Source organism: Paramormyrops kingsleyae, chromosome 24 (genome assembly GCF_048594095.1).
Source record: "Paramormyrops kingsleyae isolate MSU_618 chromosome 24, PKINGS_0.4, whole genome shotgun sequence".
NCBI classification, from domain to species: domain Eukaryota; kingdom Metazoa; phylum Chordata; class Actinopteri; order Osteoglossiformes; family Mormyridae; genus Paramormyrops; species Paramormyrops kingsleyae.
In genome coordinates, this window is record NC_132820.1 from 4,446,472 (window position 1) to 4,460,037 (window position 13,566).

The 13,566-nt window shown below is 46.3% G+C and overlaps 1 protein-coding gene across 1 annotated transcript; it reads left to right on the top strand.

Moving 5' to 3' along the window:
* The first annotated feature begins 470 nt into the window (after positions 1-470).
* On the top strand, positions 471-13,330 carry LOC111850642 (uncharacterized). Its single transcript, XM_023824760.2, has 3 exons — positions 471-1,638; positions 6,755-7,648; positions 11,827-13,330. The coding sequence occupies exons 1-3, from the start codon at positions 620-622 to the stop codon at positions 11,849-11,851; spliced, it is 1,938 nt and encodes a 645-aa protein (XP_023680528.2). The 5' UTR covers positions 471-619; the 3' UTR covers positions 11,852-13,330.
* Positions 13,331-13,566: the final 236 nt, after the last annotated feature.

Genomic DNA, 13,566 nt, shown 5'->3' on the forward strand with positions numbered 1-13,566 from the left:
TAGTTTAAAGAACATTTGCAATATTTTAGACCACAACTTCACAGCAGTGCACAGAGCGCTGTCAACATCGGCTGATTCATCCCGTCAGCTGAAATCACACTAATGCTGACGCTAATCTCAACAAAGCAACAGATGCAATTTGATATACTGAGAGCATTTACTGAAATAATGTGTACATAATCAAACCACACCAAATCAGTGATTCCTCGTTATATCTGGCATATTGTTGACCAGTCAGACTAAATTAGCAACTTAATTATCAGCTGTAAATGAGGAAAAAACAATGAATAACGCTAAATGTACCGTGATCCCCAAAAATTTTAACATTTCACATTATTACTACAGGTGAAAAGTTTCTGTTATTCGTATAGGTAATACATGCAAGATCTTAGTGGCGCCCTCTACAGAAGAAACAACGTTGAAGTTAATTGACAACAAATTTAGCCAATTAGAAGGGCTTTTACAAGGCATCTGGTTAATTGACAGGAAGTTGAACCACACAACAGAGAGCTTCTGATTTCTTATCCAATACCAAGTGTCCATGGCATGTGGGGGGCGGACCTTTGTCTTATCAGCAAGAGGAGGCTAAGCTGCGCTAGTGTTGCAAACCGTAAAGAAAATGGCGGCCGTGGCTGCGGAGCCAAGAGCTGCTGGGGCACCATCAGCAGTGGGGGACGGATCGGAGCTCGAACCGGAGCCAGCTGCGCAGAGCATCGAGGCCGAAGCCGAAGCCGGGCGTGCAGAAGAGTGCACGTCAGTGACGGGCGCCGCGGCCCTCGCCGAGGATGGGGATGCAGCTCGGGAATGCCCGGCTCGTAGTGAGAAGCGGGACAGGCCGGACTCAGAAGCCGCGGGAAAAGCCCGCACGACTTTACCGGGGCACGCCGGAACCGGGCACCCCGGGGAAAGTGACTCCGAGGCGTCCCCGACATGTCACGGGGCGACGGAGCCCGGACGCGACGGCGGAAACTTGATTGCGGAGTTTTTGCCAAGTGCGAAGGCACCTAGCGAGCTGAGCCCGGTCGAGCCCCGCAGCTGCTCCCAGCCCACTTTCCGAGCCGGCGCCGAACTGCCCGCCGTCTCCCTGCACTCGCATCCCGCCCATCCCCCGGTGATGGAGACCGGACCTGCGGAAACTGTGACCGTCGGCTCCGTGCTGCCCGAACCCGACGCGACGGAACCGGGCGTGATCGAGCGCGAAGGAGCCGCGACCGGACCTTGGCTCGAAACCGGACCGGGGTCGCGACTCCTCCAGGATGCCGCTCCTCCACAGCCGCAGGACCGAAGCGACTCTCAGCTGGTCGTGGAGGAAACTGACAACCTTGGGTCCACCGAGGCCGAGACAGACATTATAGCAGAGCCCACGGAAAGATGTCCCGCTTACCCCTGCGACACTCCCGCCGGGCGGGACTGCGCTGCGTCCGGACCGGCGGACGCTCACCTGCCGTCCCGGACGCCGGACGAACCGGCCGAGTGCGACGTGAAGCCCGCGGTTCCGTGCGCGGCGTCCATAACGCAGCTGATCCCGGGCTCCGAGGTGCGGGTCTCGCTGGACCACATCATCGACGACGCCCTGGTGGTGTCCTTCCAGCTGGGCGAGAAGCTTTTCTCCGGGGTCCTCATGGACCTTTCTAAGAGGTAAAGGCACGGGGGACTAGTTACCGCAACTAGTTAACCCACTTACTGTTTATATTACAAAAAAACGGCACGAAAGAAGTTCAACTCCGATCCCCCACCTGGTTTACCCTCCCGTGATGAAGGTCCTGAGATCGAACTCCCCGAATGTCCCCCAAGTTAAAGTGAATTAGTAGTTATCCGCCTGCAGGTAATGCGACCTAACAGGATCCTGGGCCGATAATAGCTAAGGGCAGGCTGGGTGTGTCCGCGGCTCGAGGGTCACTGTGCACCGGCCGCCGATGGGGGACTTCGGCCGCAAACCTCCTGCACGCATTTTCCAATCAGATTCCCTAATGTCGCAGAGCAAAGGTGCAGCATAATATGACCTGTGACGGTGGGGGTGGAATGGAATTTGGGTCTGCTGCTGGTGATTTAAACTGACGTTCTATAACAGGGGAGAATATTTACCGCTTAATTTATATTTTTATATTCTTCCTGACAGTTCTGCAGAATACCCCCCAAAAGAAAATGTAATTTGATGCCAATGTGTGTCGCAGTTACACCGTGCAACTAAATAAACCTGAATTGATTTTGGCTTTAAGTCCCCATTTGAAGATCTTCATGTGTTATAAAGGTGTCCCTCATTTTGTTAATACATGTTTTTACTGTGTGTGTGTGTGTGTAGCCTAATGTGACATTCTGCTTCATTGCCTTGGTCTTGTTGAGCACTTTTATCACTATTGCATTGCTAATTTATTTTTCTGTCTGTGCTATAAACAGAAGCCTGTACTTTGAATAGTCATTCTTGATTGTTAACATATGGGTAACAAAGCCATTGTTTTCTGAAAAGCTTAGCTGAGTCTTTCACACGCATTCTTGTTTATTTCCCTGCTGCGTGTTTAACAAATCGTAATATACTGCATTTCCTTTTCTTGTTGATGGTTGAGCTGTGCCTATCCTTGCCTGTCCATCTGACATTAATATCTTCTGTGGTTTTTAGTCGTTAAAGGACTCATATCATTTCTCTGGTCCATTGTATACGAGCAGGAGGCAGGGAACAGCGCGTTCTGTCCAAGATTAGGTGTATTGTTGCTTTTAGGGTGAATTCATTTAGTGCGAAATTTACTGAAGGCCACCGACAGGGACTGAACGTCATCTTCTGCACAGAGTGTAATATTAGGTATTTAAGGACTGATTTACACAGGTAGTTGTGTTCATTGCTTGGTGGGCTTTAGTGCCGTTTACCGATTCTAAACCTCATTGAGTTCTGGAGTGTGTAGTATGTACCGTTCATTAAAGCTTCTTTGGAACGATATCGAGGCTAAATTACATATTTATTTTGAAAGAGTGGTTATGAACATCTGGTGTGACTAGACCGAATGTGCACCCCAAATGCGTTTTTTTTTTTTGTTTTTTTTCCTGACATATATTTGACGTTTCATTCTTCAGCTCTTGTTGTTTTTTCACTTCCTGGCATGGACCGTGTCATTCAACACCACAACGTTTAACTTTTGGACGCAGACCTACAGTATCAGTTTCTTTGTTTTGACTGAATTGCGGTTTGCATGCTGTCACTTTGGTTAATTTTAGTTGCTAATAAGAACATTTTGTCAACAATTGCTGTTAAAAGTATCACAAGTAAATCTGCAGGCTACAATAATTGTTTTTTTTTTTCCAGTCTGAAGTTTGTAACGACTGTTATGAAAGATAAGCAACCGCAATTGGGGAAAGGTAGAACATTTCAAATTTTATTTTATTTTGACAGTGTAATGCTCCTCTGTACTATTTTTTCATGTGATTTTGACTTTATCCTTCATAAATCATTACTGAATGTTCAGAGGAGATGCCAGCTGAGAATTAAGCATCTCTTCTATCTGATCACCCTCCTTTAATCGTTTTTTTTCTTTTCAACTTGATGGAAATTTCTCAGAAGACAATGATGTGACGATGCATTTGTGATGCAAGATAGGGCCACACTTCGGTAATTCAGTCAGTCAGTTCCATGGAAGTGGCACTCGTAACTCGTAATGAAAAGCTACAAGTGATGCTCTGAAGATTGCAGAACTTTTAATTGAGTCTCCAGATGTGAGATTGATTTTCAGCTTTGAATTATCCGCATTTGATTGCTGGTAGATTCTAGTCGTTAAATGTCAATGTGTTTTTTTATTTTTTTCTTTTGTGAAAAAATTATTTGACATAGGTAGAGTTACAGTAGAGTCAATTTCCTTTGTACCTTTTGCCAGTGAGTCAGTTCCAGCTACATGTGTAGCTACGTTTAGATTAATTTGTAAAGCGTCTGAAATGCATGTGCGTTTAGCGTTACACTCGATGTGTCACCCTGTCCGATGATGCATTCTGTGGTGAAAATGAGCTTTCCACGAATTTTCCCAGTACTGCTGTACTAGCGTGTTTTCCTGACGGACCAATAACATATTGTTGCCCCTTGAGAGAAGACCAGTCACCTGCCTCTAAGGTTCGGCTTTTGTGCCTGTGGTTGGACGTTTGCTGGCTGAAATCCCCGACTCTGCAAAGTAGCTCCCTCTCTACTGAGCCCCCCCCCCGAAATGCTTCTGGTGTGCCGGGTGAACGGCTGACCTTGTGCTCAGACCTCAAGCTTCATTGTCACCTCTGTATTTGTGTGTCTTAAAGAGGACAGCAAGGTGTGACATGTGAAAGCCAATACGTTCTAATGTACCTGTTCTCATACTTGTACATTTAATCTCTTACACTCTTAAATTCTTTAGGGTTGGGAGAGACCTTTAATACTTACCTACTGCTAAAGCTAAATCCCCCCCCCCCCCCAAACTGGGTGACCTTATGCTGACTCACGCTATAAATGCAAGAGAGCGTTTGGGTTCGACACAGGAAATGTGGTACCCTTCAAGTGGCTGATGCCACAATGATTCACACACAATTCAAAGCGCTCTCTCTCCCCCTTTCTTGTCTTCCGCACAATCACGCCGTTTTCATGCTGGCACATCTGAATTTTCAGCGAGGCCTTCCCCCGAAACTAGCCGTACGAGCCGAGCAGCGAGTCGCTTTCATTATTATTTTTTTTTTACGTTGCTTGCAATTTTGGACATTTTAGTAGCGTAACTACAAAGCCTTCGTAATGGCGGATTGGACGTCCTCGCTCGCTTCCCATCGCTGAGATGACTGACAGCATATGTTTCATGTTTTGTTTTTTCATTAGTTTTTTTTCCAGAAGGTTCCTGAAGAGAAGGCCTGGTGGGCGTCCTCTTAGTAATTTGTCTCTTTCTTGCGTAAAAGGTTCTACTTAGATTTTTTCCCCCCTCTTCTTCCTCCAGATTTTGTTTGCTGTTTCTTTAGTCCTGTGATGTATAATTCAGTTACATGGTCTGAGGAAAGTGGGCTTCTCCTTTCACCTAATGTCCCTGCGGCGGTAATGGGGTGGGGGTGGGGGACATCAAGGAGAAGTTATTCGCCTAAATGTTACACTGCACAAGGACTGATAGGTAGGATATCTCCCTAGACTGCACCACACAACCAAATTATAATGTTCTTTGTCCATCACAGTCGTCTTGTGCATAGTTAATGAACTTATTTAATTTTATTAGTATTAAAAACCTGTTATTCCTTCTCTTACTGTTCCTTTAATAGCATAATCTAAGGAAAGCACCCCTACTGTATAATTTTAATGCATTGTCATTTCAGAATGTTATATGAGGAGATTTTTTTCCCCCCTTTAATTGGTGCTTACTCAGATGGAGTTCATGGTCTCGCTAATGAGCAAAAGGCACTTTGCAGTCGCCAGCTTACTTTGTTCTGTTTTAGTTGATAAAAAAAAAAAATCAGCTACTGTACTGGAATCTCCCTTCGGTAAAAGAGCGGTTGTTGCGCAAAATGATTTGTGAAACGAGTCATTCATAAATAATGCATCTAGATTAGCAAATGAAATGAATTTCGAGATTTGTAAACTGTTTTCCTGTGGACAATTCGCCGTTGTTGAAAGAGAGAGAAGAAAAAATGCTGGCTGTACGCCGGATCTGTAGTATTCCTGACTGTAAAAAATCACTACTGGCTGGTTTGAAAACAGTAGGACCAATGATATGCACGCTATATTATTTTATTTATTTTCTTGGCTTAAATGTATTATCTCTTGTTTTGGGGAGTTCCGGCTATGTGATAAAGGTTTGAATAATTATTTATAAAGCCATGCAATGATGATCACAGTGTGCTTTTGGATCTTTTGCACGTATTTTGGTTTTATTATTGTGTCAGTTTCACATGACTATAGTGCAAGATCCGGTATTAAATATATATTTGGGCAGCTAGTAAACATTTCGGCAGTTTTGTGGACGTAAACGCAGGCGAACGCCTACCATCAGCGGACAGGAAGTGGCCCTGTGTGGTGCCCATGGAGATGCCCGCGGGCCACACTCACCCCCTGAGGGATGTGGATTCATGACACGATTGTAAATAAATCGCTTTGGGGTTCTTTAGTGCTGAGTCGGGGTGTCATCGTACCCTGGTGAACTCAGGCTGGTGCCAAGTACGATTTTCTGCCTGTCGGTGCTTTTTAGGCGTTTTAAATGATCTGTGACCTGGGCAGCTCCCCGAGTGTGTGACCCTGCCCCCCCGCAGTCACATGTCACAAGGTAAAGGCTCCGTGAAAGTTCAGATGGTGGGATTTGTTTTCAAAATTCAAATATTTACTCTTCATGTTATTGAAAGTGATTGCAGATGTTGTACAAACGAGCTCTGAGCTGAATGTCTCAATAATTTGAGCAGTGCTGATTTTATAAACCTGCGTAGCTCAAATGAACAGTTAGGTACAATTTTTTTCATAGAGGATTTTGCTAATCGGATTATGTGCATCTGTTTCTCCTGGCTTCGGTTTCAGGGCTTCAACATGATATCATTTTGAAAAATGGCACAGTGTGGCTATTTTGGACCTTTCTGGGGTTTTCTGAAGACTGAACTTCACAAGATCTTAAGCTTAAGGAACATCCTCCTCAGATATATTTGTTTGTGCATTTTGATACAATTCATGAGATTGACAGTGAGAAGTGTGACGTCGATCAATCTTTTGTGAATTTTTTGTTTTTTGCTTTTCCTTCTGTATTTTTATTTTTTTTTGCTTTTTCCCCTGATAACCTTTGCTTTCTTCCTCCAGATTTGGACCTTATGGAATCCCAGTCACGGTATTTCCCAAGCGGGAGCACAGGGATAAATCAGAATCTATGCAGCTACGGAACGAGTCATTCCAGCCAGAGACGGAGAAGAGTGAGGATCAGGATTCCTCCGCCTCCCCGAAGGAGCCTGACCAAAGCCCCGCCCTGTCGGATCCCACCCCGAGCCTATGGACCTCAAAGCCTCCCCCCTTGTTCCAGGAAGGGGTCCCCTACCCCCCGCCTTTGTTTATCAGGGACACGTACAACCAGTCGATACCTCAGCCCCCTCCCCGCAAGATCAAGCGGCCGAAACGGCGACTCTACCGCGAGGAGCCCACGTCCATCATGAACGCCATAAAGCTGCGGCCACGGCAGGTCCTGTGCGACAAGTGCAAGGGGGCCGTGGTAGGGGACAAGCGAGAGCTTAGGAGGGGTCCCGGGGCTGACTACCGGGGGGAGGATGCGAAGCGGCGGAAGAACGAGGGGCCCCTTATCAAGCGGCCCCGCTCCGAGGACAGAGGACGGGGCACCGACGGATCCAAACGGCATGCACCCGCAGTCGGACAGGCCAAGACCGGCAAGGTGGTGAAAGCGGTGACGACGACAGCAGCGGCTAACAACTCCCGGGTGCAGCTGAGCACCAAGAAGGTGCTGCAGAGCAAGAACGTGGACCACTCAAAGGCCCGGGAGGTGCTCAAGATGGCCAAGGCGCAGCGGCGGCAGCGGGACACGGCGGGCGGCGACGCCGCAGCCAAGACCACGCGTGCCTCCTCGCTGCGGGATGCCCACCAGAAGGTCCATTTCACGCGGCGGGTGCACCAGGTCAGCGGGGCCGGCGGGGGCGGCCCCAGGCGCACCAACCCCCTCCCCCCGCGCATCCGCATCAAGCCCCAGAGGTAGAATCTCCATGTCTCTATCAGTCACTTGGTGGCGTGGCCTGTAGGGTTGGGTCACACTGTGGTTTTCTAGAGCAGTTTTTCCCAACCCGGTTCTCGGGGACCCGCAGACGGTCCACATTCTTGTTCCCTTCCAGCTCCCGGTTGGGTCCCTAAGGACCAGATTGGGAAACGCTGTTCTAGACTTCCCTACCTCTCTGATTACATATCTGGAGAAAACCCTCGTCACAGACGCTTATCTCCCGTCCTGAGGTACGCTTCCACTGGCGTCTGTGTTATCTGGCCGATCTTTCTTTTTCCCTGTTGTGAGAGCAATGATTGATTAAAGAAAAAATGTACATTAAGAAGGGGTGGCATGGTCGTGTAAATATATGCCATTACCTCCCATTACTAACGTCAGACCAGTGATCCCATCAGTAATTCTTTGGTAGTTGGCGCTCGCCCTTTGAGCTTGTGGAGCTTGTGCACGGACACTGCGTTTTGCACTATAGTGCATTAATAACCCAAATGAGGGCAGTGTGTTTGTCTGGTGCCTCGATTTCCTCACCTCCCGGTGTGCAGAACAACATGGTGCTTTATAGTGCAATGCTTCCCGGGGGTCACCACTCGAGCTGGGAGCCCATTCCATTTATGTCAGTTTAAACAAATTTGAATATTCTAATTACCCAGTTAATTAATAGGCTAATTATTTGGATAATTAATGCAATTAAATTGTTAGTTTAAATTGCCCTAATCCTACAGGGAGAGAAGGGAGGTGTGATCTCGTTTCATGTCCCGGCACCCATTGTCGACGTTTTGCATGACCCAGGTTGCCTGAAAGCTCTTCCTGGTTAAATCCCGTTGGCACAGTCGGTAGAGTGTCAGTCTCGTAATGTGAAGGTTGCGGGTTCGGTCCTGACATTGGGCAGTGCAGTCATTGGGGGTCTGTGTTACACTGTATCGGTCTGTAAATAAAATGTGAAACAAGATGTAAAAACCCCATTATTAAGGTAATAGTGCGGTCAAGGAGCACAAAATAACTGCTAGATGAACGATGACCCGTCCCTAATCTACATGGACTGAGGCTGATGCGAGCGGTGAGGTGATGAGAGATGAACTTCAGATCCTTTGGGTTCTTCATGATGGATAGAGCAATATGAAGCTTATCGGTGTGTTTATGCCGAGTTCATAGGGCATTTGTATGGGATTTAACACAGCCTTTCTGTCTGTTAGTAGGGTTAGACTTAATCTCGGTAATGTGCATGTATGCTTCCCAAACTACTAATTGGTTTAAATATCGGAATTTCACAGCAGTTTTAGGTAATTGCCCTGTAATGTGCACCGGGTCCTGTACCATTAATCAACAGGGTTGTGTTTGTGTGTTATGGATATATGATCCGGTGTTGTGCTGTTTCTCTGTCTGTCTCTGCTTCTGAGAGGTTCAGTGTAAGCGGGGAGTGATTTCAGACTGTATGAAGCCAGGTATATTTTGAATATCATGAACACTTGGAAAAAGATCATTGAAAAATCGCCTCGCAGTATTAACGTGGGTGGGAGTTTTGTGCAGATTTTGATCAGCTTGAGGAGCCGCGTCATGGAGGCTGAATTTTACACGCAAACCGTTTAGAGATGTGCGTTTATCTAGCGGTGTTGCATAAAAGCGTTGCGAGGTACTGTGTGCATTTCATACCATGTATTTTAGCATTTTTAGCTTTTGTGGATAGCTGATGTGCTTTAGGGGTGATGGTCCTGTTGTTGCTGATGGTTCGCAGGTTAAACATTCTCTGCTCTGCTCTCCTGCAGCTTTTGTGTGATCGCACCGCCTTTCCTCCATCTAAACACAAACTAAGAGAGCGCTAAACATTAAATTACCTCTGTGCTCCATGATGTCTAGTTAGCGAGTTCCGTGGCTAAACCAGTCTGGCTAAATCACACTGCTTGAAAAGCGTGAACTGATCTAGTGCTCCTATTGGACGAGAGCTTGCTTTAAGGGAGACGGAACGTGGCCACTGGAGTTGGTGACACGTTTTCTTGGGGCAAGGCCTGTATATAAGCTGTTAGCTCACCGCTGTTGGGTGGTGAGCAGGGGGTGGCTTTGCTCCTCTGAGCGCATGTGTCTAACAGAGTGAGACGTTCCCTATGATCATATGGGGGGCAGAAGTTCTCCTGTGTCTGGCTTGGTCTGTGGCATTGGGGGCCTTAATTTTACACGATGGCTGTCGGGCCAACAAGGATTTCCTCGCTCCATAAAACTCGTTATGACGTATTAGCGCACGAAACGGGGTCAGCAACAGAGCTGTAATTGTACTGGTCGTAAAGGGATCGCTCTGGGCCTGTAGGGCGGCGCCGGCATCCGTTTTCGGAAACCTCTGCTCTTTTGGGAAGGAACTGGTGTGATGTCTGACGTTTTCCAAAGTGTGTGGGAGTGCATATGAGAGAAATAAATTCTGGCATTCAGAAGAGCTAAAATTGAAGGCTTTGGCGCAGGTGCCAACGATGGAAGGCTTCTGTCGGAGCTGTGGCTGGCTGGGGGGGGGGGGGGGGGAGCTGTTCTTCAGAGAAGCTTCTGGTTTTGCATTTGCACGAGCGGCCAGGAAATGCTGCCACCTTAATCACTGTTAGTCATGTCTAACCCACTGTGGCCAAACCCCGTCTGAGACGTGTGCAGAGATTCCATATGCTTGTGATGTTTTGCCTCCAGCTCATGTCATTCCACGAATTTCAGGTCGGAAGATGACGCTTTTTTTTTAATTGGATATATTGTGAAATAAAATGCACGTGCCCATCATGACCGGTACTGATTAAAACTGATGACGCTTAGTCTTCAGTTAGTCATCAGCAGTGGTTTACGGCAGATCTTTTAGTACACTGAAGTTTAACAAGTTCTTTTGGGGCTTTAGTAATGTTTTCTAGTCGGCCCAAACAATCCACTTAGTTGGCTTGGCGGTTTGCTTAAGCATTACTGATTTATTATTCATTTGAGTGCTGTAGAGTTTTCCTTGTCCTTTATAAAGATATAAACTTTTCTTGATTTTGCTTATGCCTGTTAAGTATAACATTTAAATTTCTAAATGTTATTCAGGAATATATAAATACTCCATTACCCACCAGCCCCCCCCCCCCCCCCCCCCACTTCTTTTTTAAGTGGTTGCCAAGGAAATGCAAACATCTGGCTAGTAGAGCTTGTTCTCCACAACCGAAACAAATATTTGCCTTCATTTTTATTGTTTTCCCGAGTTCCCCAGAGACTTCAAATCTGCCGCGAATTACGAAAAAACGAAGAGGCAGCACACCAAATTACGGCGATGTATAATTGAAGAAAATAAGCCCTTATAGGAATAATACCTCGCCATTATTATGCAGCGACATCGGTCTACTCGTGGGTATTCTCGTGAGTTTACGCGGTCCTTGTGTTTCGCTAAACAAGGAGGGAAAAAAAGAAGGAAAAAAGGAAGAAAAAAAAATGGAGGGGGAAAAAAAAGTCCGCAGTCACATTGCTGGGTGCCAATTGGGTTTCAGAAAAACGTCCTGCAAGCAGTTAGACACCACCCCCTTGGGAAATGAGTGGTGCTTTATTTATTTAGTGGTGGCCACATTACATGCAGATGGACAAGGGGCTGTTTTTTTGTAAACCTTTTAATTGTGGGAGGTGTTTTTTTTTGGGGGGGGGGGGGGTGGTAGGCTGCTTGAATTTTCACAGTATTAGGTTTTTGCTGGATTGTGCAAAAATACAGATGTGGCTTTCTTCTGTATATATACAGCGCGAGTTACAGTTTTAGCAGGTGTCGGCGAATGTGTTAACTGGATTTTCTGTGCTCTCGGGGTTTGTTTTCTCTGGGTGTTCATTTTTAAAATATAATCTTTACGTGTCGTAAAGTCCTTGACCCAAGTACTCAGTCTGTGGGATGACAAGGCAAACATAAGCAGTAGCGAAAGATGTTTCTGCCAGAGAATGTCCTTTGAGATGGACTCTCCTGTGGGCATCTTCTGTATGATCAATGCGACAGGAGAAGCTCCGCAGTCCAGAGGTGGAAAGTTCAGGTCCAGAAAATACAAATCCGGATCATGATTTTGTTCTGGGTCAATTGGGCAGGGGATGGCACTAGAGTCTGAGGCCGAAAAGGGGTGGAGGAGGGACAGGCTGTTGGACTTCTGTGTGCTTGGTGACGATTTACCGGCCTCTTCTGTTTCTTCCACAGCACTGCAACACTGAAGGGCTGCTGATTGCATCCGGAAATCCAAATACTGCCATTCTGTCAAGAGCCGTCCTGGAAGGGCACAGGAAAAAAAAAACAGGATCCGTATTTTTTATTTAAGATGAAGAACTATATCTATATATATATATATATTTATAATGAATAAACGCTGACTCGCTCCGTCTCCGTCCCCGCCCACCATGCTGAAATCGATTTTATCGTACAGGTTTTGCGTATGAATCAGCGATAAGCGTGGGGGTCGAGAAACCGCCGCAGGACCCTCTTCCCCCTCCGCAATACTGAGAAGCACAGCGGAGCGCCCCCAGCTGGTGGTTGAAGGACATGGTGTCATGGCAGGGTTTTTAATTGTATGTTCTTTTTTTTTCCTGTGATCTTGAAATACAAAAATATAAAAAAAAAAAAATGTATAAAGACAAAAAAAAATTAATGCAATTAATATTGCATGTGCTATGCTATAAGGATTCGGTTCCCGAGGTCGGGGTGTGGAGTCGTCTCGATGGACCCGTGTCTCCATCCTGACGTCCTCGATGTCCCTGGCAGTGCAGAGAGATTCTCGGAGCTCCACACAGCCTTATTAGGACTCTGCTTTAAGCCCTTCTTGGTGTCGGGGCTGTTTCTCCTCCCTCCACTAGGGGCTTTGACTGTTGCCGTACTAAAGTGTTTCGTACCCGGTTAGCTTTGACCTGTGTGCGCGCGCACACACACACACACACACGGACACACACACACGCACGCACACATGCACAAACGTGTGTATTTAAGCACACGTGTACAGGCTATCTCTCCCACTGCTTCCCTGTCGCCTCCCTCGAACCTGAGTCGCCAGTGGATGTGCTCTTGGATGACAGACCTGGAAACCAGTACAGAACCAGTAAAGGCCCATTGCCAGCTGGATCAGGAACAGGTACGGAGCCACGGGAAGATGGGCCGTGGTGCACAGCGCCTCTTCAGCGTAGATGCTTCTCAGTACAATCCGTCTCTCGCCTAAAGGCCCGCAGCGCTGCCGTTTTAGCTTTTATTTGTGTATCTGTACACCTTTATGAAACAAACAGTAAACATGAATTCTGCCTTCGTATTTGAATGTGAATGACTTTTATTATGAAAGATGCTGCGCTTTTTAGTAGGCTCTTGTTTTTCATAGGAGAGTTTGTCCCACGAATGTCCCGAAATCCCCCAAAGTCTGAGAACTTTTAAGGTAGATCTCAGGGTGCAGGCACAGGAGGTTACTGTCTGGAGATACCATGTGTACTTTTTTTTTTTTTTCTTTTCTTTTCAAAATAAGAGTCTAAAACATTAAATTAAGATATTTGTATGTTATAAGTATTGCTGTTCCAAAATAATAAAAAAAATGTATTTGTCCATTGGGATAACTGCCCACGTGAAAATGCTCAGGCAAGAACCAAAAAAAAAGTCGTACGGAAATATGGCAACTTGACTTAGGTATGCTTCTTCTGTGTTTACTGTATTATTAAAGATTTTATATTCATGGGTTGTCAACTATTTTAATGAGCCTCAACGCCGACAGCAGGATGTCCGTGAGCCTGCCTCTGTCTGCTTACATAAACCCCAAGTTAGTTCCATTTTAACATTCCCTCCTCTTCCTCCGCTGGTATTAAGTAGCAATTCTTTCTTCGCTTGACTCTCCTCATAGGCAGCCCATTCTCATGATTTTTAAAATAATTATTTATAGTTATAAGTGCATTACTGTTTTAGACTTCTATG

Excerpts from the sequence above, each read along its gene's own strand:
- LOC111850642 (XM_023824760.2), top strand. The coding sequence starts at position 620 with ATGGCGGCCGTGGCTGCGGAGCCAAGAGCTGCTGGGGCACCATCAGCA. Across the intron at positions 1,639-6,754 it reads CTCATGGACCTTTCTAAGAG|ATTTGGACCTTATGGAATCC; the intron begins GTAAAGGCACGG and ends TTCTTCCTCCAG. Across the intron at positions 7,649-11,826 it reads ATCCGCATCAAGCCCCAGAG|CACTGCAACACTGAAGGGCT; the intron begins GTAGAATCTCCA and ends TTTCTTCCACAG.